At 38.8% G+C, this 27,301-nt stretch overlaps 1 protein-coding gene and 1 long non-coding RNA gene across 2 annotated transcripts; one reads left to right on the forward strand and one right to left on the reverse strand.

The window, feature by feature from the left end:
- Positions 1–575: 575 nt before the first annotated feature.
- zcchc14 (zinc finger, CCHC domain containing 14) lies at positions 576–27,040 on the reverse strand. Its single transcript, XM_014996918.2, has 14 exons — positions 25,824–27,040; positions 19,931–20,101; positions 15,271–15,445; positions 12,113–12,183; positions 11,958–12,029; positions 11,581–11,648; positions 11,087–11,232; positions 8,320–8,356; positions 7,151–7,487; positions 6,963–7,060; positions 5,586–5,683; positions 4,456–4,599; positions 2,672–3,685; positions 576–2,251 (listed from the first exon to the last, which is right to left on the reverse strand). The coding sequence occupies exons 1-14, from the start codon at positions 26,316–26,318 to the stop codon at positions 2,196–2,198; spliced, it is 2,982 nt and encodes a 993-aa protein (XP_014852404.2). The 5' UTR covers positions 26,319–27,040; the 3' UTR covers positions 576–2,195.
- Positions 5,806–11,213, forward strand: LOC106923692 (uncharacterized). Its single transcript, XR_001419472.2, has 3 exons — positions 5,806–5,881; positions 8,699–8,801; positions 11,080–11,213. It is a non-coding gene; the product is annotated as an uncharacterized LOC106923692 (long non-coding RNA).
- Positions 27,041–27,301: the final 261 nt, after the last annotated feature.

A 27,301-nucleotide genomic window follows, 5' to 3' on the forward strand; every position in this document is an offset into this window, starting at 1 on the left:
TTGTTTGCTAAATGGAAGAAAACTTGGCAAGATTTTTTTTTTTAGATTTGTTTTTGCAAACAAATTAAGATTTTGTTAATTTTATTCTGTATAAAATGGGACTAAACATATTTATAGAATTGATCTCAGAAATTTGTCTGAGAAAACTCAGACATTTTCAGATCAACCTCATATTTTCTAGAAGAAATATGGAAAATGTTTGACTTTTGGAAACTTTCTAAGCTTCAAAGGTTGAAAATGTTTTACTTTTGAAACTAAGTCCCAAATTTTCTTTCTAGAAAATTTCTGATTATTTTTTCTAGAAAATTCGAGATTTTTCAGTGGAAATTTACTCCTGTTTTTTCTTTCTGTGGCCTTAATACAAGATAATACAATTAATAAACATCACATAATGGTGAATTGAAATAAATTCTTTAGTTCTTTTGTATTGTTTTATCTCTAAAATGTGGCTCTGGAAAAGTTGGATAAGATCAGTTTCTGATCACAGATGCATAAAAGATGAACTCCAGATGATGAATTTTGTCGAATGTAAAACTAGACGCAGTTCAAGGTTTCAACAGTAGGGATGTGAATAATGAAGGCACTAAGTTCTTTATATTACAATGTTAAAGAAATAAACACACATAATCAGCTTTGAGTCTGAACAAAAACTATCAAACATCAGACAATATAAAACCTGAACTCCAGACAAACTGCTGAAACGTTTGCAAACAAAACTGGAAAAAAAACAAAACAAATCCAACAGCACTATAAAAGTTGAACTAGATGCCCCCAAAATAATAATACAACCCAGAACATTTTTTACAATCATCTGTGCCTTAAAGCCCAAACTAACCTTTTTTATTTAGTTTCAGCAGAACTTTATCGGACGTTTAGTATTTTAAATTAAATCCCCTTCTTGCTTTACTTCCTCCCTCCAGGGGAGCAGAACTGATCTGGGTCCAGCCCAAAATTACACACCTCAGACCCCAACACACACACCGACGCTTCCTGAACGCCTCGCCGTGCGACCAGACAGGGCAGCCGCTAGTCTGCAGGAGCAACGAAAAACAGGAAAACGGAACCAAAGTCAGACCTGAGTGAACTGGGCCCCACAAACCTTCAAATTAAACCAAATTGGTGTCAAACTTTTGTGCTGCAAGAAATGTGTTTGTGCCGCTATCATTTTAAAGATAACAAATGTTTCCAGAGGTCATCAAAGGTCAACGAGGCCCCACAGATTTACAAAATCAAACAAAATGTGGCATCAGTCAAGCATGCTGCAAAAAAATCCCAGAGATTTGTGCTGCAACATTTTTATTTGTGCCAAAATCATTTTAAAGATTAATATATGCTTAGAGAGGTCAAAGGTCAACTGCAGCACACATTTACAAAATCTAAGAAGTATGGTGTCAGTCAACAGAACTAGTTTTGTGCAGCAAAAAAGTTTGTTTATCCCATCAAAATTAACAAAATCTAACAAATTTGATCTAAATTAATTGCTATATTTGTGCAGGTTTGTTTGTTTTTGCCACTAATGTTTTAAACGTATTAATTACAGATAATCAAATGTCAATCAACTGCACTGCTTTTGTGCAGCATACACTTTTAAATTTTTTAATAATTAAAATGACAGCGATAAAAATTTTTTGCTGCATAGACGTTTGACACTAATTAGGTTTAATCTGAAGGAGATGGGGTGGAAGTCGGTGTTTTTGAAATGTTTCGCTCTAAACCTCCCATGATTCTGCCTTCAGCTCAGATCTGAGGTAGAAACGCTGCAGAGGCGACATAAACGAGACGTTCACTCAGCTGCTGCTTAAAGAATGACTGGCAGTCCTGAAGCGGCCTGAACGCCTCGTCGGTTTGGGTCGACACTGAAAAAAGAGAGAAAAGTTTCACCCTGTTTTAAAATCTCCTTTTGAATATAATGATTGTTTATGTGGAATTCAGCCGATTGAAACCTGACTGCAGCACAACGGCGAGCGTTAAAATGAAGGATAATACTGAAATTACAGTCTGAAAAGTGAAAACCCAAAGTTTGGTCTAAACTCTTGGCTGAGCAGCCGCCGCCGTGGGGAGGAAGCATGAAGCTCTTCCTGTCTGAAGCTCCGGTTTGTTGAACCGTTTCTCCATCAGCGTTTCGCCGACTCGCTGATTTGTTCCTGCAGGTGAAAACATTTCCAGCAGTTCAAAGGTCACCGCCTCTCCATGGTTCATTCTCCTGAGTCTTTACTCTGAGAGTGAGGAGTGAACTTCAGCCGAAACGTTCCTGAGAAACGCAGCAAAAAAACACAAGTCAGAATTTAAAATGCCCAGTTTAGATCCAATTATCAATTAATTACACCAAAAACTAATCAATAGATCATCCATACATGATATTAAGTCAAGCAGAACATATTTTCTTAACTTGCAACAAATGATCACTAAATAAATGCTGTTACTGCAATTCTTGTTTTCTTATTTTAATTACAGAGTTGGATTATTTGCATCTATTAATGCATTTCTAATATTGAAAAAAAAAAGGCTAAAAAGTTCAATCTGCCATGTTTAAAAACCAAATTAACTTTATTCTCATATTATCTCAACTTTAGTATTGTAATATTTTGACTTTATTTAGAAATATGACATTATTCTGGTATTATTTTGATTTTATTCTCGTATTTCTACTTCCTGTTTCTCTCTCTCTCACCCTGCTGTGCTGAGTCCATCGCCGGCTGCTTGCAGTCCTCGGCTCGATGTCCGCCGCCGCCGCAGTTGTAGCACGACATGTTTCCTGCCACACGCTTCTGGCCTCCGTTTCCCACAATGCCGTGCGGCTGGTAGAACCCGAAGCCCTGCTGCTGGTCGTGTGACGTGGGGCTCTGGCGGTAGAGCGGAGGCGGGACCATCATGGGGTAGGAGAAGGGCGGGGCGGCGGCGCTGGACGAGGCGATGAGCGGGCTGAGGTGGAGCAGCGGCCCCAGAGTGAATAAAGATGGCTGCAGGTACCCCGCGGTGGCGTATCCAGGCAACGCTGCGTACGGGCTGCAGTTACCGCGGCAACCGCAGGAGCTGCAGACGCACACGGAGGCGTTGTGATCGGAGGAGGGCGGGGAGGATGTGGGCAGGGCGGGGCTGGAGGTAGACTGGTAGTACTGGTTTCCAGCAGCGTTGGCGGGCGGGGCGGAGGCGGCGGGGGGGTAGATGTGGTACCCGGCTGGGGAGGAGGACAGGTGGAAGAGCAGCGGCGGCTGGGAGACGTGGTGCAGGCTGTTGGAGGTGGAGGTGAGGGCGGAGCTTGTTTCCACCATCAGACCCACGGCGCCGCCGGGCCGCGTGCGGCACGCTGCCGCCGCCTCCTGAGGGCCGCCGTCCACCACGCCAAGCCCAGAGAACTGGCTCTCCAGCCGCGCCGCCACGCCGACCCCGGGCCCCAGGCTGAACCCGGCTGCGGCCGCCACGGCGCCCAGCGGCTTCGACCGGTCGTCGGCGCCGAGCGGCGAGGGGCGGGGCTTCCTGGGGGAGGACAGGACGCGTGTCGGGAAGCTGGGCTGTAGCGGGTAGTCGGTCTGCAGGACGCTGAAGGGGTGGTAGGAGGAGCAGGACGGGGGGTGGGGGGGCGCCGGCTCGGTCTGAACCGGAAGAACCTGAGCCGTGGGACGGGCCGGACCGGCAGAGCTCAACAGGAAGCGCTCCTTCTCCGTACCGCCGGCGGCGTTCGGACCTGAAACAGAGCATGAGGAACCCTGATGGAAACGCAACAAATTCAACTTCAAAATAATTTATTGATCCCAAAGGGAATCAATAAATAAATTAGATTGTTAAATAAAGTAGGAATGTCATGTTCTGTTGGTTTGTCTGGAGTGAGAAAAATGAAATAATGTCTGTCTGTCTGTCATCCCAACACGACTGAAGGAAGGAAATCTGATCCAAATCAAATCATTTGATCAAGATCCAGCTTAAAAATGACTAAATATGTTCATTAGATTTTTATTTTGCACAAAATCATCCATATTCAGTTTTAGCTGTTTTAGGCCATCTGTCACTTTAACTCCAAAAAAAATTAATCTGATACCAAAGTAGATCCTTAATATTCCTCTATTTAAGTTTTTGTTTGTTTCATAGTTAGCATAAAATTATGACTTTATTCTGCTAATATTCTGACATTATCCTCGTATTATGTCGACTTTATTGTCTTATTACAGCGACTTTATTCTGGTAATATTATGACTCATAATATCTCATAATTTCATTTAAAAAATAATCGTAGCCTGGCCCCAATGTTCTGCTGTAGACTTGACCTGAATTCAAAGTTCAAACAAGTAGAAACTGTAAATTCACTTGTCAAACAAGATGGCCGCCCTGGACGCACTATGGAGAAACAAACGTTTGGAAAAAAAAATTAAAAATCCAGATTTAAAAAAAAAAGAAACCTTCCAAGACCAAAAGAATGAATTAATGAACAAAAGTGATTCATTGCCTGGGCCTACTTACGGCCCACAGCGTCTCTGCTCCTGTCGAAGGCCGAGTCGCAGCAGAGCGACATCCAGGAGGAGCTGCTGTCTGTGGACATCAGATGAGGAGGAGGAGGAGGAGGAGGAAGATGCGGCACTCCGTCCACCTCCACTCGCAGCTCTCCTGCACAACAGTTTAAAAAAAAAAAGGATTTTCTGCAGAAACCTTTAACTTTCACACTTTAACATTTCCTTAAAGCTTTGCTCTGGTTTAGCATAAACATAATATCAGCTAATCCATTAGGAATAAATGTAAATGTTTAGAAGGGAAATCAAAAATAACCTTTTCTTTTCTAACATTGCAACTATACAAAAAGCACTGACGTCAGTTTTCTAGGCCAATTCCAGTTCCCACTTTTTGACGTTTATAAACTTTTAACATCCTGAGAGCCGTTTCTTCATGGCTCAAGAATTTCTTACATTTTCAGCTGCTGTGGTTCTCTTTCACATTGCACTTTCTCAAACGAACCCAACCTTTTGAGCAACCTGTTCCCCTCCACGCCTGTGGTGGCGCTGCACCAAGAAGCTCTGAAGGAAACGACATGAAAATATCTGAAGGAAATACTGAGTGAAACCTCCTTCCTCACAAAATGTAAACAAAAAATGGAGAGGCTTCAGATTTTAGTGCTTGGAGGATTCTCCTTTGTTTTTTGGTAAAAAAACAAGTTCCATTTTTCCAGCTAGCACCAGATTCACACATTTGTTTCAGTTGTTTTTACCCAGAATGCTCTGCGCTATAGTTCGCTTCCTGCTTATGGAAAAATCTCCAGTCCGCTTGGCATTCAGATGCATTCAAAACGCACCAGAATTTGTTGGTTTTGTAGGCGGATCAGAGTTTGCCTTTTTGGTCCTCATCAGAGTTCAGTTACACATTCACACCTCCCCAAACGAACCGGACTTTCACTTTTGTGTCGAAAGCGAATATTGTAAAATAAATGTGGAGTTTGACACTGCAGTGCGAAAGAGAGGCTGAAAATGTGACAAACATTACAGCTTTGGTCCCCAAACTAACCGATGTTAAGACATGCTTAAATGTAGTATTCTTTCTGTCTGTATTTATTTAAAAAATACAATCTGTTTTTGGGTCTGGCGCCTCTCATCGCCCCCTACCTGCAGTGGAGGTGGGGTGCACTGAGATTCCCATGTGACTGGACGGTGTCACCCTGGCGATGCCGCTGCAGGGTCGCTTCTCCGTTTTCATCTCCCTGCTGAACCAGAAAAGTCGACTTTTATCCACCAGGGGGAGACACCGTCCACTAAATCTGTCAGCTTGGTTCTAATTTAAAAACGTGGAAAAACTGCTGGAGGAAATTTCTATTTTCTGCTTCCTGTTTGAGCACAAACACACACATCCCCACCTGGCTGGAAAGTTGCTGATGCTGACAGATGAAGGAAATGATGCACAGGTTTGGACTCACAAAAGGGTTTTTCTGCAGGTTCACGTTTTTTTTTTCTGTTTCCACACACACATTTCCAACCCATTCAGTACATCTTATCTCTCTGATCCGCAGCAGCCGGTTAACCATTCACCATTTATGGACTCCAAGTTCAGCTTTTACACCTTTTATATCGGCGGCCGATCAGCCAGCTCGTTACTCGATAATGGAGTTCAGGCCAAAACCAAACGCATCTCAGAGTAAAGCAGACTGATGCTTCAGCAGATTACTTTAAAACAATAATAATCATTTTATCATCAATTTTTAGGAAACTTGACTAAGAATGACAAAGATCAGCCAATGTTTTTAAATACAGATACAATTTAAAAAATGACAGTTTTCCACTATTTTAATTAAATAATTTCTATAACAGACACTAAGGGTACCAGGAGTATTTCTTCGGATCTATTTTTTCTTGTCTTTTGGGTGGAAACCAGGGCTGAATCGATTAATAGGATTAATTGTGATTGATTATTTAAAAAACTGATTTAGTGATCGATTAATTAACTGGCGAATACAGACTCAATTAAAGGTCATTTGCTGAAAGTTGTAATTAAGCCAAATATGTGCAGAAAATATATTAAAAATCTTTTGTCTGTAAATTAGTTTTACCCAGAATTCCTTAAAAGTCAGTTTTAGAGTCACCCAGTTAAATTTACTGTATAAAAAATGACTAAGCACCATTTGCTATGCAATTATTAATTGGCTAAAACTACCATTTGAGTTCTGGGTAGAACAGATTTACGTATAAAGAATCTTAAATGCAATGTATATATTTTTTGTATAGTTTAGGCTTAATTACTGCTCCGAGTAGGTTCTTTTTCCACATGGCCTTTTTTAAGTCTGTATACTCCAGTTAACGATTGATCGGTTAATTATTAGTCCCGATTAATCGGATTAATCGGATTAATCGTTTTAGCCCTGGTAGATTAACAGTTTTATTAAGCTGGATTACAGCCTTGAAGCAGAAGCTTTTAGGAGCCGTTTCCTGATTTCCTGAGACTCTTTTGCAGCCGAACGCGTCAGACAAACCGAATCTCCTGCTGCTTACTCTGCTGACTTATGAAGCTCCAGCTGAGTCTTGAGTTTCTTCTTTGCTCCCTGGGTCAAGTCGTACTTGTTGAGGTCTTCCTCCGTCAGCGCTAAAAACTGTCCACAAAAACAGGTCGGACATTTTTCAGAAGAGATTAGAATATTTCCCTCACTAATTAATGCAATAAAAACTGAATGTAAACAGACCTCCTCCATGGTGAGCTGTTTGAAGACTGGGTAGTACTTATGGAGCCGGAGTTTACGCAGCCAGTCCAGGATGCCGTTCTGCTCCGGCGTGTTGGGTTGATTCTGCGTTAACTGGGCCGGATGGGACTGGGAGCGGGGCAGGGAGGGGGAGTGGGACGCCTGCTGGGAGTGGGACAGGTGCAGCGACTGCGTGCTGGGTGGAGGGTGGAGGTGGTGCATGGAGGGAGGCAGCGGCGTGGGGGGAGACAGGAGGGAGGACAGGTGAGGCGGGGAGCGGGTCAGAACCGAGCTGTGGGTGCTGACGACGGGCTGGACACTGGCCACCCGGTACACCGCCCTGAAAACGGAACAGGAAGTGACTCAGGTTCATCTGACACAGGAGACTTAAAGGGGCAGTATTGTGTTTTCCAGGCACATAGCGCCATCTTTTAGCATAATCAAGTAACTATGTTACCTTCGGGTTTTATAAACTTGATATATATGTCAAATATGACTTAGAAGAAATTTAACTTCCTGTTATAATGCCTTGAAATTAGGCATCTGTCTCTTTAAGAATCTCCTGTTCTGCCAACATGGCTCCTCTATTAACCCTTCAACAAAGTTTTTACCAGCAATGAGAAGTAGCTCCTATAATGATCTCAGCAGATGTGCAGTTTCAACAGGTGTTTGCTAATTGCTGCTGGCTAGTCTGAAGGAACTCAGTGGGGGAGGAGCTGCACCTCGAAGGCGGAGCTAGGTCCACCCAGGCGTTTTGCACAGCTGGATGGTTGCCATGGAGATTACAGGATTTCTCAAACATGTATGAAAGAATCAAAGCAAAACTCCAGATTCATTTTTGATGATTAATAATGATGTAAAGCTTTTAAAATCTATTTTACATAACACTTCCCCTTTCAAAAAAAAAAAAAAAGAAGAATCAGAGTCATCATCCTATAAAACACATTTTCCATCCCAGATCAACCTTCTACATCAGCGACTAGCTTACTCTTAATATTGGAAGTTTATGCCTTGAAAGCTGAGGTATGTAACTTTTATATAAAAGAAATAACTCCATCATTTTAATGTTGGACATGGCAGGATTACTGTTGGGTTTGACTAGCTGGTTTGATTTCTGTTTTCATTTATTCCATATAATGTTCGTAATAGCAACACCCAGAAAGAATGTTTACCTGTTAGCTCCTCTGTACTGCACCATACAGCCGCTGTCTGAAACAGAAACAAAGACTTTCATCAACTAGAAACACTGAAAACCTCAGAGACATGCACAAGATTTTAAAAAGTGTTATTATATTGAGGACATATGTTATCACATGAACAAAGCCGATCAAGTATGTGAATTTATCCATCTATAGAGTCGGTAAAATTATTACGGCCCTTGGATGTTTTACCCTTTTTACTGCTTTTAAAAATCAATCATGAAAGTGAAAAATTATTTCTACAAAAATAATAAGTGTACTGCAGCTTTTTGTTTTCATCAAACCAAAGAAGATTCTTCCATTTTACCATGTCTGGATTAAATTACCTTTGTATTATATTTTCATTTATTAGGAGAAACTGCAGTTGGCTTGGGTTGGTATCGGCCAGTCAAAGCTTTACAAAACTCAAGATTGTAGAAAAACACGCTCTGATCTCCAATCAACACCATTTTAAGGCGAGTACGAGAATATTTTACTACTTGGATTTAGCACAGAATCATACAAGTGTACCAAACAAGACTGGGTTGGATTCCACCTGCACAAGTTATTCCCAAAGAAACGAAATCTAAGGGAGCATTAACACTAAACTCCTGCAGAAATCAGTTTTGTAATTGAAAAACTTATAATCACAGGTGAATAAGCTTGTTTACCTGAAAAGTAATTAAAAATCATGGAGCATGTAAACAGTTACATCAGATATATTCATAATTATACTTAGGAGTAGCTACATATGCAGCGTTTTAGGAAAATTGTAGTCAGGCATTTTACATTAGCGCTATGGAGCCAACATGTCAGAGTGACACACAACTTTTTATGAGTTATGATGCTGTAAGAGCTCTGGTGGAGACAGCTGCACATTGTCCGAAAAAAGAAAAGCAAAAACAATCCATCATCCTGCTATCACTTCCTGTTGTCGTTTTGGAGTTTCCGTCAGTAGTAACATCCAGTTGTTTATCAGGTGGGTCATGTCATTTTTACATTTACATGAAAAAATGTATTTCGATACGGCTGAAAATCCATTTCATCGTAGCGCCAAAACTGTTTATCGGAAAACATTTTTAAGAAATTGGCGTCTTTCCATTAAGTGTCATTTCAATTTGTGCTATTTTAAAGTTAACGGAAACACAGCTAATGATAAGCAAGCACTCAGGCTAACAGGATTGTTCTCCCAGTCTAGTGTGTACTGGAAAAACTGTCCCAGATTTTGAGTAAAAGTGTGTTGGTGGAAGAACTTCCCCCTGACACAAACACTGAGAGACACATGCACCGGCAGCTATAAATACTCTCTGAGATGAAGTCATACTTACACATCACGCACGCACGCACGCACGCACGCACGCACGCACGCACGCACGCACGCACGCACGCACGCACGCACGCACGCACGCCTATTACGTCTTTCTAGCTTCATCAGGACTTCCATTCATTCTGAGCCATCTTAGTAGGTTAGCACTTACGAAATGCTCAGCAGAACCCAACAAAAAAACTTTGAGATCAACAAACAAAATATATTTTTCCTGAGAAAAAAAATATATGAACAAAATGAATGCTTTTGGGATCGACTCGCATGAGATGGAAAAGGAAAATATATCAGACAAGTTGCCTGGGATCTTATACTATGACAAAGTAACGACCTAATGAACTTGAGTACAACATGGAGGCGCTTCGCAGCCTGAAATCCATGGACCGCTTGCATGTTATTGTTTACATCCAGACGTTTTGCGCCTGAGCACAAAGCCGGAGGGGAAAAAGACGATTCTTTTACTTGTCATCCAAAGCTGCGCTGCAGCGGTAGAATAAATCTGTTAAGAAAATAAAACCTGGAGATGCAGGTTTTATTAATTTGGTGCAGTGAGCAACAACAAATGGAAAATAACAGAACAACATTTGAAGAACAACTGAAAACCATTCATACTCTTTTTATTTTTTTAAATAAATTAAATCTAGTGCACTTTTTCCATAAAAAACAGCTAAAATCAATATTTACAGATATATTTAAACACAATAGTTGGTTATTGAGAGCCAGTGGAAAGTCCAAGGAGCCACAGGTTGCAGACCCCTGATGTGACCCAAAAACAAAGCAGAGGAACTGCATTTATGGTGAACCATTCCTGCCATATTTCTAATACTCATAACTAGTACAGTACAATACAGCTGAAAAAACTTTTCCCACTATTGGAGTAACACACACACCAGTATGAGGTCATCTCAGTCTGGGCTTCCCAGCATGCCGCAGTGAATTCCCACACCGGACCGAAATAGACCCGGTCGGCTCCGTCCAACACCTCAAACCTCTCAGAGCGCCGCCTCACCTCGTCTCTACGGCCGGCTCTTCCTTTTCTCATCCCAAACAAACCACACAGACTTCCTGCACTGCAAAATGCAGCATGTAGAGTTCACTTAAAAAATTATGCAAACTCAGTGCCTCAAAAAAAAATCAAGTTCTCCAAATTTAGAAATGTTAGTGGGTTTGCACAACTCAAATAACTAGTATTTCTATTCTTACTTGAGTAAAATTTTCTACCCACTGAATGAAAAAGAAACATGTTTTTCAAATCACCAGACAGACACACACCTGCAGTTTTTGTTAAACTTAAGTTTTTTAGTGAAAGAAACTGATTTGGAAAAATTTATTTTGCCTGATTTTGTTGTTTTTTGTTGTTTATATGAATTATTGTCATTTTTGTCCTTAAAATACCAAAATTTGCACTAAACTTTATATTTTGGTCGCAGGACTTACTGGAGGTGGAGCAGGTGGGGAAAGCAGGAGGTAACCTGGTGGAGAGAGGAGACGCGGGGCAGCTGGGGGTCAGAGGTCGGCTGGAGGTGAAGAACAGCTGGACGGAGTGATGCTGCAGGACGGGGCCGGGCAGCGCAGCCAGACACCTGGGTGGAGCAACAAGCAACATGACAGTGGAGAGAGGACATGTAGAGATGTCAGGAAGGGTTTTTTGTCTCACTATCAATCAATCATGTTTGATTTACATCGTAAAAACACAAAAATCAACAACTGAAACATTACATTTTGCCAAGTGCCGTCATCACACATAAAAATGTTGACAAATTTTTATTTGATTATAAATCCAAAGCAACTTTTAACAGGTGGGTTTTCAATCTAGACTTAATGGATGCAGAATGTCGGTTTAGCCTTTTAGAAGTGAAAGTTGGGGTGAAAACAATTTGATGTTTGGTCAAAAGACTGAAACTTTTGAGAGATGAGGTTCCTGCACTGACCTGGTGTCGACCTCTACGGACCGAGGGAGGAACGTCTCCAGTCCATCGTCAGGAAACACCTGAGAGAGCTAACAGAGCAACATTCAGCACGATTAAATTAAAACTACCCACAGTTCACTGCACATGTCACTCTACGCTGACGATACTCAGATTTTTACACAAAAACCTGAACAATAATTTTATCTAAAATTATTGTTAGGTAAATAAATATTCTGGTAATACAAGAAGTCATGTCTTTGCTTATCCTTAATGCTTCGTTCAGTTAATTTAACAGGATTCAGTTGAAATGGCTTTGGGATCAATATGTATATAAGCTGGCTACACCATTAGAAATCAGCACCGAATCCCAGTAGCTACCATCTGCACCAGATTGTTACCTGGGATATCAGCTCTGCCACTTCCTGTTGAGTTCTGACAACAGAGGATGTAAAACCGTCGGACCAACCCACCTGGTCAGGCAGAGGAAAGGAGGAAAGCAATGAAGAAGAGCAGCAGACAACGATAAAAATCTACCTTGTTGGTGTTGATCTACCTCAAACACATATTCGCCTCCGTTCTCTGGCTTGTGGATCGCTCTTCTGAGCACCACCCGCTCAATCACAGCTGCAAGACGCACACATCAGTTCACAGACCAGTAAAAACACAGTCAGTAGAAGAGCTGTTCAACTAAAAGAAAGCTGAAACACACATCCCACACCAGTAGGTGGCGATAAAGTCAATATAACTGACATGCTAAAATACAGAGAAACAAACTCAAAAGCAAGGGTAAAAATTCCATGTTTTTATATGTAATTCTGACCATTTAAAATTATTTTCAAACCTCCCATGGTAGGTTTTCCTACCAGCTTTTTTATTTTTTTAAATACTGTTTTTATTCTATTTACAAATCAATCATAACTAACCAAATTTGGGTTTTTGACAAAAACATTTACAAAATAACCCCTTTAATGTCAAATTGACAATTCACAATACAAACATCCTCATGTTAATGACTGAAACTATTAATCAAATTAATTGATTATAGAATCGTCAACTTTCACAAATAAATCAAGACGACAACATTTATTTTTTGACAAAAACATTTACAAAATAACCACTTTAATGTGAAATTGACAATTCACAATACAAGTATCCTCATATTATCCTCATGTCAATAACAGAAATAATTGATCAAATTAACCGTGATTAATTGATTATAGATTAGTTTAACATATACAGGTTATAAAAAGTCAATTTGCTGAAAGAATAACACAATCTGAGCAGTAATCAAGCCAAAATTATAAAAAAAACTGGATGACAAAAGTTGTCAGTCTATTTTGTTTACAGAGACTTCATGATTCATATTATTTGTTGTTTCTGTTTTGTTTATTTATTTTGGATATTTGAAATATCTTCCAGTTAGAATTAATAGTTTATTAACCTTTGAGAATCTGTTCTTGCATTACTATGCAAGAACAGATTGCATAATAATGCAATAATGCCATTACCATCATATTACTTGAAAATAGTTTCAAAACAATATTAGTGTTTATTGCAAAAACTTCTGGGACAAATGTCCAGGAAAATATGTTATCATGACAGTTGCCTAAAAATTAGTCAAAGTTTGAACAAAACTAAAACTACTACTAAGATTAATAAGAACTAAGCAACATTTAAAAACCAGCAAACACACTATGAAAACAAATTAGAACTAAATGAATTAGACAAAAAAAATGAAACAAATTAAAACTAAAGTCAATGGAAAGTTATTGTGAGTAAAAATGTGGGTGTGGCTTTTGTTATGAACAGATTTTTGGGCATGAAGGGACAAGCTGCTGAGACGGGGATGGAGGAGTTTTTCTAAATGCTTCGGGCCGTTTTACATCAACAAACTCAAACTGTTTATTACCTACTGATTTTATTATTTTAAAGCAACAGATTTTATAGAGTGGCAGAAAAATGAAACAATCGGCTGCTGGAGAAACGCAGCTACACACAAAAAGCAACTAGACAACATGGATCTAAACAGGTTGCTCTCCTGTTTGCATGCTGAAGGTTTTATGTCGGTGACAGCTATGCAGTGTTAGCAGAGGTGACATAGCTGAGTGTTGTGTTACAGATCGGACGCCTGGCGTAAACTCTGAGACACGAGCTGCTCAACGGGTCACTGATTTCTAATAGCTGATAATGGAAGACGTCCCTGTTGATCAGTTTGGCTTCAGAAAGATTCACCTGACTGAAAAACATGAGGTAAACAAAATAATCCAGCATGTCTGGAACCTAACCGTAAAAAAGAAACAAGCACAAACGTTTTAACAACAAAGTTATAACAATAAAATAATAATAAAAAAAACTTGTATGACAATACAGTCAAAATAATACAAGAATAAAGTCATACTTTTGCCAGTGTTAGTTGTAATGATGCAAGAAAAAGTTGTAATATATATTGCCAGAATAGTCGCAAAAATAAAAGAAAAAAGTCGTATGACAATAAAATCAAAGTAATTTTAGAAATAAAATTGCCAGAATAAAGTTGTAATAATAAGAGAAAAGGTTGTAATATTATCCAAGGAAAGTCAAAATAATACGCAAATAAAGTTATAAAATTACCAGACTAAATTCTAAGTCAGACGAGAACAAAGTCATAAAATTAGTATAATGGTGTAATAATAACTAAAACGAGGAATGTTGGGCATCTTGTGAAGCTATACGTTGGCATCTGTTTTAAAACTAGGAAATACTTCATCTTTTAACAAATTATTATCAGCAGAATGATTTTGAAACGATCGTTTAATCACCTGGGTTTATTTAGAAGAAAGAATCACATGAACTGATCTGCTAACGTCAGACGTTGATAACTATATAGGCTTTTTTCATATTAACTTTTTTTTCTGGTTGAAATGGTTTTCCTGCTGATATGATTATCTTTTCATAATTAAATAAATATTCTTGTCACGATAACAAAATTTGCTGGACGATAAATTGTTCCAGAACTTATTGCGGTAAAAGATAATATTGTTTTGAGACTATTTTTAAGTAATATAGTGGTAATAATGCCATAATAATTCAAGAAAACATTCTCAAACATCAATAAACTTTATATTCCAATGAACATTTAACACTGGAAATTGATTTTAAATATCTAAATTAAACAAAAACAATAAAATGAATGATGAAGTTGAAACCAAAACATTAGACTGACAAACTTTATAATCCTCTTTATGGTAGTAAGAGAGAAAAGAAAAAAAAAGAAATCATGCAAATAGAAATTATTGAGCTTGTTTTAAATTATCAATTGATTTATTGATTAATTGAGGCTTAGGGAGATAAAAGCCACTTTTTCAAAATATTTTCTGTCATTTGTAATTTCTTTCTTTCTTAAAAACTAAAAAGTCTGAGTTTTTATTTTGAAGTCGTGTTGTTCAGCTCTAGCTGATGCTGATTCTTTACTAATAACTAATAATAAGTCATAACTCTTTGAAGACTTTGAATTAATGAGCTACAAAAACATTTATTCTCCCTTTGGGATCAATAAAGTATTTTTGATTCAAAGTTTTTTTTATATATTTTTGTGTCTGAACCTCACTGCAGTTTTCCCGCCCAGCCCTGAGGGCCGCATTCTTTCTGCTTGTGTTCAGACGCAGCAGCATGCTGCATCCTGCTGCATCCTGCTCAGGTGTTGTTTTTAGGTCGTCGCTGGCAGCTGCTCACCTTTCACTGCCTTCTCCTGGCGGCTCCTGGTTGCATCCTGGACCTGCAGGGGCGGTGGAGGAGAGCGACGCTCTGGGCGAGGAGTCGGCAGCTCCTGGTGGACCGCCTGCTCTTCGTTTCCCAACGCTGCGCCGGATGGTGGGCCTGACCCCGTCGACGCCTCTCTGCTCTGGTTCTGGGGGTCATAGGTCAGGAGAACACATGAAATATTAGAGTTTACTGTGTTTTACTAGATTCAAGAACAAATGACAACAAACAGAAGAATCATCAGGAGCTTTTAATGGATCTGATAAACATGAAACATGACAAAATGTTTGAGAAAGACATCAGATCCAATAAAACCAAATAATTAAAATCAAATAAAAAATTCAAAGGTTCTGTGCAGTTTTTTTTTTTTTTTCTTTAGCAATGTCTTTAGAATAAATCTTTGTCCTCTGAATATGCAATACATAGTTCTCATGTGACGTCACACATACAGGAAGCCATCTTGGTAGGTAACTGCCATGACAGTCAGGCCTGTCACAATAAGCAATAAATCAATAACATATATATATATATATATATATATATATATATATATATATATATATATATATATATATATATATAGCAATAGACACATGATCAGTATCAATAGATAATATATCTGATAGAATATTCACTAAACTGCACAGCATTCTGGGAGATGTAGGCAGAGGAAATGTTTTAGCTGCTCAACCTCTCACTGCAACTTTGGTGGCTTGAACTAACTGATTCACTCTTTGGTTGCCTAGCAACAACCCACTGGAAAAGCAGCTGTTTAAGGTTTTTTCACTGTGACTCATAAATGTTTAAAAATCAAAAACAGAGCCATGGAGAGAAAACTGGATGAAAGATTGAAGGTCACTCCATCAGTTTGGTAGCATTTACGGTATTTAAAACAAAAAACAAAAATAAAAATTATTGATATCGACTGAAATGAAACGATCACATCGTGATAAGTTTTTCAGTCTGAAAAGATTTGTTTACAAGTGTGTAAACAAATCGACTTTCAATGAAGTTTGGCAGTATTTTTTTCCATTATGGACACATTAAAAAAACTATTGAGTATTTTTTAATTAACTCATAATTGGACAGCAAAAAGTGCTTAATTGGATTTTTTTGTTTTTACAGAATTTGAGCAAGACGAAGCTTAAACTGCAACTTGGAAAAAAAATTTTTTTAAATGCAAAATATTTATATTTTTTGTACAATTTTGACTTACTTACTGCTCTGACTGTCAGAATTTTTGAGTCTGCTCCTGTTAACAATTAATCATTTACTAGATTATTTGATGATTATTGCAATAATCGTTTAGTCTGATTAATTGATTCATCCCTAAAACATTACATTAGTATTTTTTATTCAGCCAGGTTCGAAAAGATATGAAAAGGTTGCAACAAAATAGAAACAGGATGTTTTTAGTTTACAATTCCATATTTTTCCTTTCATTTCATCTGAAAAGCAGATTTATCCGTTTTTATAATAACTTGATGAATTATCTGAGGTGTTTCACAAAGCCAAAAAAAACATTCAGCTGCTAAATATACAGCAACGACTCCATCTAAGCAGAATAGAAACAAGATCTGAAATGAATTCAAGATGTAAACAAAGAAACTTCACAAACTTGAAGTGGAAAAAATGTAAAGTGTGTGTTAACAGTTTCTAAATGGAAAACTGAGATAAATACGTCAAGAGGGAAATAGCTCCAGTGATTGCAGCAGATTTCTTTCCACCCAGTTTTTTGCTTTTGAGGTTGATACACATTTGCTGAAAGCCGATCGTTAACATGTGGCAAACTTGCACCACAAGCTGTTTCCAATATAAACAATACCTCAGCTGGTTATGAAACACTCCCAGACCCGAATCCAGGACTATTGTCGAGTTCAGACACCAATAAACCTAATCTGAACTGGAAATGTTGTAAACTAACTAGCTGATTTATATTGTTTTAGTCTTTCCATCCAAAGTGCGTCAGAAATCCCCTACTTAAAATGCTGAGTCATCAGAAATGAAAACCCCAGATACGGTACGTGCTGTTAGCAGAAATCATCCAGGCCGTAGATCTGAAAACAATTAAGAGTGCTACCGCCACATCCGCATGTTCCTGAGCCCGCCTGCCAGCAGCCTGGAAGGAAGCAGAGCTACGAGGTAAAACGGGGAAGAAACATTGGAAGCTGAATTAAAAGAAACTCCAGGAATAAATTTAACAAAAATACGTGGCCTGAAGCTATAAAAATCCAGATTTCTGGTACAGTAGCTCCTCCTTCCTCTCATATAAAAGTCAGCTGTTAATTCCCACACAGGCCTTGTTTTTATTGCCCTATAAAGCGCGCATATAATGGGCCGATTATGCAGGTTTCAACTGGCCTAGTAATGTTGTAATATATTTCATATGCTGTGTTTAAACTACCGCATTGTTTCTGCATAAAAACCCCTCTGGAGTCACTCAGCATCCAGCTGCTTCGTGTTAGTCAAAGGTTAGGAGAGTTGACTTGAGAAACGGAGAGACAAGAGAGACACGAGTCACAAGAATGGAGTGACGGCATGCAGCAAGACTCAGCAGGGGAAAAGGAGGAGGGCGGAATATTTGGTCAAAATGGTTCAAATGGATTATTAGAGAGTTTTAACAGCTTTATAAAAACTGATGTTTATGCAGTTTATTGCTCTCAAGAATAAAGGTGTGCTAACACAATGCAAAGGTAAAAAACACATCATGATTTCAACTCCAGGGTTTATCAGTCTGGCAGGCTGCCAGGATTAACCTGTAACCCCGCCAGGCTAAGTGTCATGTCTTTATTTATTTTAAACATATTTACTTTAATTGAAATTTTATCTGTTATATTCATCTATTTACATTACATCAAAGCAACTTGCTTTGTAATAAAGTGATTCTGATTAAAAAGCGTCTTTAGTGGAATGGAAGCAAAATGGTGCCATAAATGCTCTGTAAGTGAACTCATGCTGCAACTAAAGATTATTTTAGTAATCAATTAATCATCAGATAAATCCATTAATCGGATATGAAAATTGGCACATTCAGCAATCTTTTTATTTAACCGTTTTAAAGATGCAAATAAGGAAATAATCTAATTCTCTTTAAATAAGAAAACAAATATTTTATTTCCTATAAAATGCAATAATACAGCAATGCTTTAGTGAAAAAAGGATCAAAACTGGATGAATTATTCAACAGCAAATAGATTCTTTAAAACACAGTTTTGATATTTGAACCTGTTTAAAAAAAAGAAAAAACTGAATAAAAATATATATCTTAAACTAATATATTTTTAAACATATTTCACATTTCATTTTTTTAAACATAATTCAACCGGTTCAGCCCAAAGGCACCACTGAGACGGTTTTAGGCTAAATGTTTGCAGAATTAAACAAATACCAAAATTTGCTCAAAAACTTGAAGTTAGTGCCCTTTGGGACCATTTTAAACAGTTTATCTGCAAAAAACAAAGTTGATTTGGGGTTCATTTGCTCTTTAAAGGCGCTATTACAGAAACATTCATCCATCTATCGGGATTTGAACTGAGGACGTTTTTGCTGCAGCACTAATTGCTCCAGTGCTACGGAAAAAAGCTGCAAACCTCATAAACTGAAGCAAAAAAAACTTCCTCAAAAACAATCTGACTGACTGGTGAAGTCATACAGACGATGGTGCAATTACTCATCTAACCAGGACGTAGTTAAAATCAGAAGTTGCAAATTTCCCTCCATTTTCTCACCTCCCCAAAAAACCTGCATTTCTCTGGTTAACCTGTGATATGTGATGGTTCTGCCTTTAAATAGAAGCCCATCGGTCGCTTCAGAGCGCAGAGAGATGGAAAGACAGCCAAAGAGAGAGCATTTATAACTTCCTGGGGATTCACTGGAGACTCACACACACCACAGAGGGTTGATTTCAGCACTGAGAAATGTGCTGACCTGCACTAAGCAGGAGCCAAGGGCAACAAAACACTAAATACAAGCGCTCCTCTGAGCCGGGTACTTTCCCTGCTCCTGCCTGCGTCGGACCGACTACAGGCTGTAAAACCGTGTTTACGTCTGCATCAAGTTAAGAAACAAATTTAATGTTTTGCCTTTGAACTTCTCCTCCACAGTCGTTGTTTTTCCTCCCATTTTTTGCTCCTTTGACCCTGTGCCGGATGATCCGAAGGTTTAAAGGAGCGGCTCAGTTTCCGGCATCATCTGGAAATCCCCTCCTTTTGCTCCCGCTGCGTTCTCCGCTTTTCATCACATCCCGACTGCTCGACCACATCTGGCTGGAAATGACAGCCTCCGCTCGTCTTTTATTAACAACATTTTGCTCCTGAACTTGCTTCTTTTCCAAATATTTCTCACAGCGCTGCAGGTTTTTTTTTCAGGGGATTTAAATAAAACTTTCTTCCTCTACCAAATTAAATGTGGCTGATTTATAACTTGTACAGAGTAACCAAACTGGAAAGGATGCATAATTTAAAATCACAAAAAATAGGCTGAAATGTTGCCTTTTACTTTTAATCTGAATCATGAAAGCAAGTTTAGAGTTTATTTTAAGTTAACTTTAATTACTCCATCTCAATCTACTGCTATGATTCTGCAGCTGCAGAAATTTGGGAATCTAAGGAAAAATTAAAAGTTTGCTTCCTACCTTGTGCCAGTAGCAGGTTGGCAGGTAGGTGGCGCTGGCGTTGGGCAGGGAGGCCTGAGGCACGGCGGCGGTCTGATGGTGGTAGTGGTGATGAGGCTGAGCGCCATAGCAACCAGCAGCTCCATCACTGCCAGCTTCTGCTGCAGCTTCTCCTCCTCCTCCTCTGCTGGCCTGGAAAAAGGTGGTGGTAGCATCATGCTGTGGGGCTTTTTCACTGGTACGTCACACAGAGGGGAAGAAGGAAAACTGCCCTTCAAAGATTCAACATTCCTTTAAATTATCAGCCAGACGGATGAAACGTGTCGAAGATCCCAAAATGAATTAATTGATTATTCTGATGATTAATCGATTATTCTGATGCAAAATAGAATAAAGATTTAAAAATGTTTTTTGTTCTGTTGATTTTTCAGTTAACCATTTATGCTGATTTTATACAACATTAGAAATACATTTAAAATACAAATAAACAAATTAGGGATGCATCAATATGACAATTTGAGCCAATACCAATAACTGAAACTAATTAATTATTAATACTAATATTGCTGTTACTGCCACAGCCAGTATTATACATATGTGTATGCGTGTGTGTGTGTGAGTGTGCGCGCATTAAAAAAAAGCTGTTTTATTACATTTTATGCAATAAAACGTTTATTGTCTTATTTAAAAACAGGAATTGAATGATTTGTTTCAGTAATGCACGATCAACATTAGCATTGGTATCGGCTGATGTTAGCATATCGATATCATATCAATAAGTAAAACTGGGCCAATAATATTAACAACTTATATTGATTTCCATCAATTTGGTCATGTGACAGTGACGCAGCAAAGGATTGTGGGGAGTTTAACTGAAGCAGGAACAGTGGTAAATAATGTTTATCGGCCACAACAGCAATACTATCAGAATATCGGTATCGGCTTTCCATATCATTGCATCCCTAACTTGTGTTGTTTTTTTTTTTGCATTATTCTGCATGTCTGACACTGCACGATGAAGCTTAAGTGGTTAAATAATATTCTGTGTTTGGGATCGTCGATCCAGTTTAAATTAAGGGAATTTTTTAGGGGAAGTCTTTCTTCACGGTGCAGTGAAAAGCCCCACTGCATCACTAATTTTTTTATCCGATTAATTTCCACAAAAATCGATAGAATAATTGATTACTAAAATAACTGTTAGTTTCAACCCTAGCATGGGGCACCCCAGGGCATCATTTTGGGACCACTTCTCTTTTAACATTAACACAAATTATTACATCTTATAATATCGTCTAAAACTTTTTTCTGCAGATGACACTTCTTCAAACTAACTGAGATAGTGATAAAGTTGTTTTGTTTAAATAATTTTTCCATATTAAGAACGTTGGCGTGAAAACGAGAGCTTCAGATAGTTATTTATGCTTTTGTCTTGTCCAGATTATTGCAAAACTTTTCCACCATGTGTCAACTGCCACATTAAGCAAACAAAAAAGTTATTTCCTGTATTAACTCTGAAAATATTCTGTCAATGATCCATATTTGTTTCAACTTTTATTTGGTGAAGTGCTTGGTGAGATTTTACCTAGAAAAACTTAAATTTGTCAATATTTTATTTGGTTGTGAAATCAAATTTAATGTAAATTTAAAAGTGCAAAATATAATGTTTGAGATTTCACAACTGACTCAAAGGGAAACAAACGTCGACGTATCATTTCCAACTTTCCCATCTAAGTGTGTAATTTTCCAGCTGAATAAGTAACAGTGGAGGTGAGTTACAGCCTGTCATTGTTGATGCCTCACCTGTAATTAAGTACTGAGGAAACATGTATGCTTGCTTAACTCCACCTACTTCAACTAAAGACGCTTTCCTTTCTGCGGTCAGGTGGAGACGGCTAGACCTGCAACTAACAGTTATTTTAGGTATTGGTTAATCTATCAATTATTTTATATTCTGCTGATTTCTCATTTAGTCCTTTTTTAAAAAATAAAATATTGGAAATACATTAAAAGATGTAAATAAGCAAATAATTAACTTCATTTTTTAAATAAGAAAATAAACATTTTATTCCCTAAAATGCAACTACCGGTACATAGCATTCCGTTAGTTAACGTTTGATTATTAAAAGCTAAATAAATTCCCAAAAGTTTGGTCCTTATTGCTTGATTTCACAAATGCATTGTAGGGCTGACCTGGTGATTAGTTTTTGTATTAACTGAATCAAAGTTCGGTAGAAAAAGGTGCTTCATAGTTTGTTTTTTTAAAGTGTTTTAGCAGAATTTGAACCAGGAGAAACTAAAACTGCAACTTTAGGACTTTTGGGAAGAACAGATTTACAGACAAAGGTGTTTTTTTTTATCTTAAATGCAAAATGTATATTTTGTACAATTTTGTCTCAATTACTGCTCTGAATATGTTGTTCTTTCAGCAGTTCACCTTTTCCTGAGTCTGCATACTAGCTAACAATTAACTGATTAGTAAAGTAGTTGACAATTATTTCAAAATTGATTAATCCTATTAATTGTTTCAGCCCTAAAACATCATATTAGCAGATTTGTATGTGTCTGGTCCCAAATGGCATAGAAAAGGAGCAACAAAATAGAAATTTGATGTTTTTTGATTCACTGAAAAACAGATGCATCATTAATTATAAGACGTTTCGTTGTTTGAGGTGTTTAATCGTTTCAGCCGTAGAGACGAGTCAGGGTTACATTTCCTTTTAAGAAACTCTCTGAGAATTTCTATCCAAACTTTAAGATTTTGATTCGATCCAGCTGTTGCACCTCCATCATGGAGGGAAACCCATCTGTTTAGCTTTCTTCTTTAGCTCCAACTGTTTTTCCAGATAGTTTCACATTTTACTGGTTTATTTTACCTGCATTTAAGAAATGTTTTTACAAACCATTTCATATGATGCATTAAACTGTTTTTAACTTCCAGTGCCTTTAGAAAACCTGACAACCCCTCACATTCAACACTGTCACTTGTTGATGGCACACTGCAGGCTTCTCCATGAAGCTGCTTTCACTTCCTCTTACAAAAGGAACAACACTAAGAAAAACCATGAAAACACTTCAGCTGTTTGTAGAGGAATTTCCACAGAAACATAAAAACAGAAACGAAGGATTCTGGAACATGAACATGATATTCTGTCCCAAAGCAACAATAGAAATCACTCTGATTCCTCGGACTTCCTGGGAAACTGCAGCAAATATTCAGTGAAATCTATCATCAGTTTTTATTGGCTGTGCTCGGTCTGGTTGTTTGAAGATGATTTTAATCGGACAGGACAAAATTATTTAGATTAAAACCTGATTGAAAGCAGCTGGGTTTGAATTAGGGCTGAAACGATTCCTCGAATGATTCGAGTACCTCGATTACTAAAATTCCTCGAGGAAAATTTACCTGCCTCGAAGCTTCGTTAATTTATGTTTTATTAGTTAGCGCACCGTGTTCCGGCCGGGACTTCATTTGCGTTGCGCGGAGCTCTCACTTCCGCCTCTGAGTTGTTGACAAAAGCTAAGTCTCAGCGGCATAAAGTCCAATCTTCAAGATTGGCCCGTGGGGATTTTATTGATTGATGATAATGCCCGACTTTTTATCGTTTTTGGGGAACCAATAAGCATCCTTAAAATGACTGGGGGAATGGCTGGAGTACGGCAGCATTTCTCCTCCGGGGCTGCTGGTTGAAAGCGAACGGCGGGAAGAGCGCTGAGGTGAGCGGATAGCCTGAACAGGGCGGGCGGCTGAGTAGCTGATGCTTACCGTGTAAATGTAGCTTTACCGACGAACCGCACAATAAATTTCATATCCCGGTCTGAAGAAACGGGTGGCGGAGCGCATCGTACATGGCTGGTAGATGAGTTTCTGAGTGTGACCAGTGAAGGTGTCGTAAATATCCCGTATTGCTTCCCCCCGTGTTCGTCCCCCGGTCTAACGGTTCGTCAGTCCGCTGGTCTATTTCCTCCCCTCCACCCCATCTTACGTTCGTTCATTCGCCCTCTCCTCCCACTCCAGGCGGCATTTCCCGTATTTTCAAACCCAAAGCGTGACAGGTTAGGTGGCAAGGTGAGTTTAATTAATCTATTAAACTCACTGAAGATGAATACATAAACTAAAAGCTGGATTGTAGACATTTTTTATAAGCATATTTGTGAGCCTGCCTCTTTGTTATTAAATTCAATATAATTTCAGATTTTTCTATAACTTTTCTTCTGGTTAACTTAGAAAGTGAGCTATTATTGTTACAGGTTAGTTTTCTAAACTACAAAAAAGCAACTGTTAGGGATGCTCAAATATGAAAAATTGGACTGATATTGATATCTGATAGTAACACCGGTATTATGCCAGATTTACCAATATTTCATTTTATAATTTTTTTTATCCGATTACTCGATTAATCGTAAGAATAATCGATAGATTACTCGATTACTAAAATATTCGTTTACAACAGCCCTATTTTGAATCAAACTTGTTCTGACCAGACCCTTCTGTTCTCTGACATATTAAAGATCTATTTAAAGCTTAAAATAAAAATTATTTAAAATATAGGATCTGGAAATAACAGAATGAATCACAGGAGGCATTGACAGATGGATGATCCAATTATTTTGTTTTGACCAATTAATAATTGGATAGCAAAGGCTGATTAATAGCAGATTTTTTTTTACAGAATTTGAACCAGATGAAGCTAAAAACTACCTGTGGAGTTCTTGGTAGGACATATTTACAGATAAATAATGTAAATATTAAGTGCAAATGTCCACACTACTGTTTGGCTTTGGCTTAACAGGAGCTCTGAATATGTTGTTCTTTTGGCAAATAATGTTTTTGAGACTGTATTCTCCACTTAGTGATTAATTGATTATTAAATCAGTTGACCAATATGTCTAATATCAATTAATCACGATTAATTGTTTCATCGATGGTTGTGTAACACTTTCTTCTCAACATTAGCAAGCTGTAGGGCTAATTTGTTTATTATTGTTTGGATGAACAGGTTAACTATTGAATAGCAAAAGGTGGTAAGTATAAGGCCTGATAAGCAATAAATCACTTAATCATATGTTAAATTAAAACAAGCTCAATAATTTCCATGTGCATGATTTATTGCTTTTCTCTTTTCTACCAAAAACTGGATGATAAAAGTTTTCAGTCTGCTGCTTTGGTTTCAACTAGCCCTTTGTTTGAAAGACAATTTTGTTTACAAAGGCTTTATAATTCATTTTATTTATTGTTACTGATGTTTTATTGATTAATTTTGGATATTTAAAAAGTCTTCCAGGTCCAGTATTAAGTGATCATCATTAGAAATTAAAGTTTATAGATCTTTAATTATGTGTTCCTGCACAATCATGCCATTATCATCATATTACCTAAAAATGGTCTCAAAACGACAATATTATCGTTTACCACAATTACTTCTGGAACAATTTATCATCCAGCAAGATTTGTTATTGTGACAGGCATATTTATGGATTTTTTCAACGTTTGTATTTTTGTATGGTTTTGACTTAATTACTGCTCTGAATACGTTGTTCTTTCAGCAAACTGCATTTTTTTTTCCTGAGTCTGTCATCCAGCTAATGATTAATGAGTTACTAAATTACCTGGATTCATCATAATTAATCGTTTCAGTACTACATCCTATTGAATCTGATTTTTTGAGCGTGTTTGTTTACAGAAAAATAAGATTGTCATTCTAAATGCAAAATGCATTTTTGACTTAATTACTTCTCTGAATATGTTGTTCTTTCAGCAAAATGCATTTTTGAATTTGTTTACTCCAGTTAATAATTAATCAAATGCTAAATTAGCTGGATTAGTCGCCATAAATCCTGTCACACTGAATTTGATTCATTTTTGAGCTGGTTTGTGTCCATAGGGACAACACCGACCTTTGACCTCTGCTCTCACCTGCAGGATGTCCTGGATGTGGCCCAGCTGATGCCTCAGCACCTGTTTCTGGTGGAAGTTGAAGGCCGGGTGGTTGGAGGCCATGGTGAACAGCAGCAGGAACTGCTCCTCCGTCCTGCCTTCGTTCAGCGCCAGCCCGTAGTTGTTGATCACCGTGTCGATGTGGGTCAGGGTCCGGTACAGGACCCCCGCGGCCTCCCGGTTGTCCGTGCCCAGCAGCGCCAGGGACACCAGCAGCTTGCTGCGGACCACCTCGTCCGTGACGTTGGTGAGTCCCGAGAGGTCCGCGGGGTTGTTGGCTTTGATCTCCGCATCCCGCAGGGAGTGGTAGTCCTTGCGGGCCAGGTCCTCCAGGCAGGAGCCGAGGAAGCGCAGCTCGATGGGGACGCAGAGGTCCAGCAGGCCGCAGAGGAACTCCGCTCTCTGGGCGGAGGTGAGGGTGGAGAACCAGCGGTACACCCCCTCTCTCTGGACGCAGCTCCGGCTCTCCACCATCCTCACACCTGAAACCACCTGGATCAAAAGAACCTGTCGGCGCTCACATCAAAGGGAGCGCACGCGCGCGTCAAAACTTTTTGAACTTTCTCCAAACTCCTGTGTTTGTTCCCGGCGGAGGGGAATGAGAGAAGAACAAAAGTTTCCTTTGTTTTCGGACTTCTTCCACAGTAATCCCGGCAGGGTCTGCTGAGGTCTGGCTGCCCGGACTGGGTCTCTATCGGACCGCACGCTTCCTCACAGTCCGGCTGCGGACAGTTGAAAACTCTTGGTCTCGTTCAAGCCGAACCGTGCAGAGACTTCGGAACGGAGCGTCCTCATGGTCCCCCGTAAACTGTTTCAACTGGGACAAAGCTTAAAAAGCAAACCCGGAGCAGCCTGGGGCTACAGCCTGCTGCAGCTGGGAATGGTATTTGAACATTTCAGAGACATTACCTCACCAGACGGGGCTCTGCACGCAGGTCTCAGCGGTGAAAGTTTCGGGTTTATTCACCGTTCAGCAAACTGGAAGTTTAATCCTGCCTGAATCCTGCCATGACTTCAGAAAGAGAGGGGAAAAAACAGCTGTGAAGAACATTATCCCAGCTCTGGGCCACGGAGAGGTATGGTTTCCTCTGATTGGCTGACCGGACAGTCAATAATGAGATCCTGCGTTCTGATTGGTGCAGAGGTATTTCCGCTACCCGCCTTCTCCACATCTTTTCTCATGGCCTTCATAAGTATCTCAGATGAGTTTCTGGCTCTTGGGTTATGGAGAAAAGTCGTCTTTAAATATCGGTTTTCTTTATTTTTCACCAAAGAATACATGGTAACTCATTAGAAATGTGTTTTATCTGATTGCTTTAGGCAGAAATGTAAAAAATATGGAGACATTTATATATTTTTTTTAAATCAGATTTTTTTGTAGTGAGACAACACTCCACTCATCCACTCATCCATCCATCCATCCATCATTTGACCAACCTCCAGAGGACCTGCTGCTC

Source organism: Poecilia mexicana, unplaced genomic scaffold, assembly GCF_051168715.1.
Source record: "Poecilia mexicana isolate PSO_F unplaced genomic scaffold, ASM5116871v1 scaffold_6, whole genome shotgun sequence".
Lineage (NCBI taxonomy): Eukaryota > Metazoa > Chordata > Actinopteri > Cyprinodontiformes > Poeciliidae > Poecilia > Poecilia mexicana.

Bases quoted from the DNA above. Each gene is read 5' to 3' on its own strand.
- zcchc14 (XM_014996918.2), bottom strand. From the start codon at position 26,318: ATGGTGGAGAGCCGGAGCTGCGTCCAGAGAGAGGGGGTGTACCGCTGG. The intron at 7,061-7,150 runs GTCTGTTTACAT...TTTTGTGGACAG, and splicing joins AACAGCTCACCATGGAGGAG to TTTTTAGCGCTGACGGAGGA. The intron at 4,600-5,585 runs GTAGGGGGCGAT...ACTGTTGTGCAG, and splicing joins GCACCCCACCTCCACTGCAG to GAGAGCTGCGAGTGGAGGTG.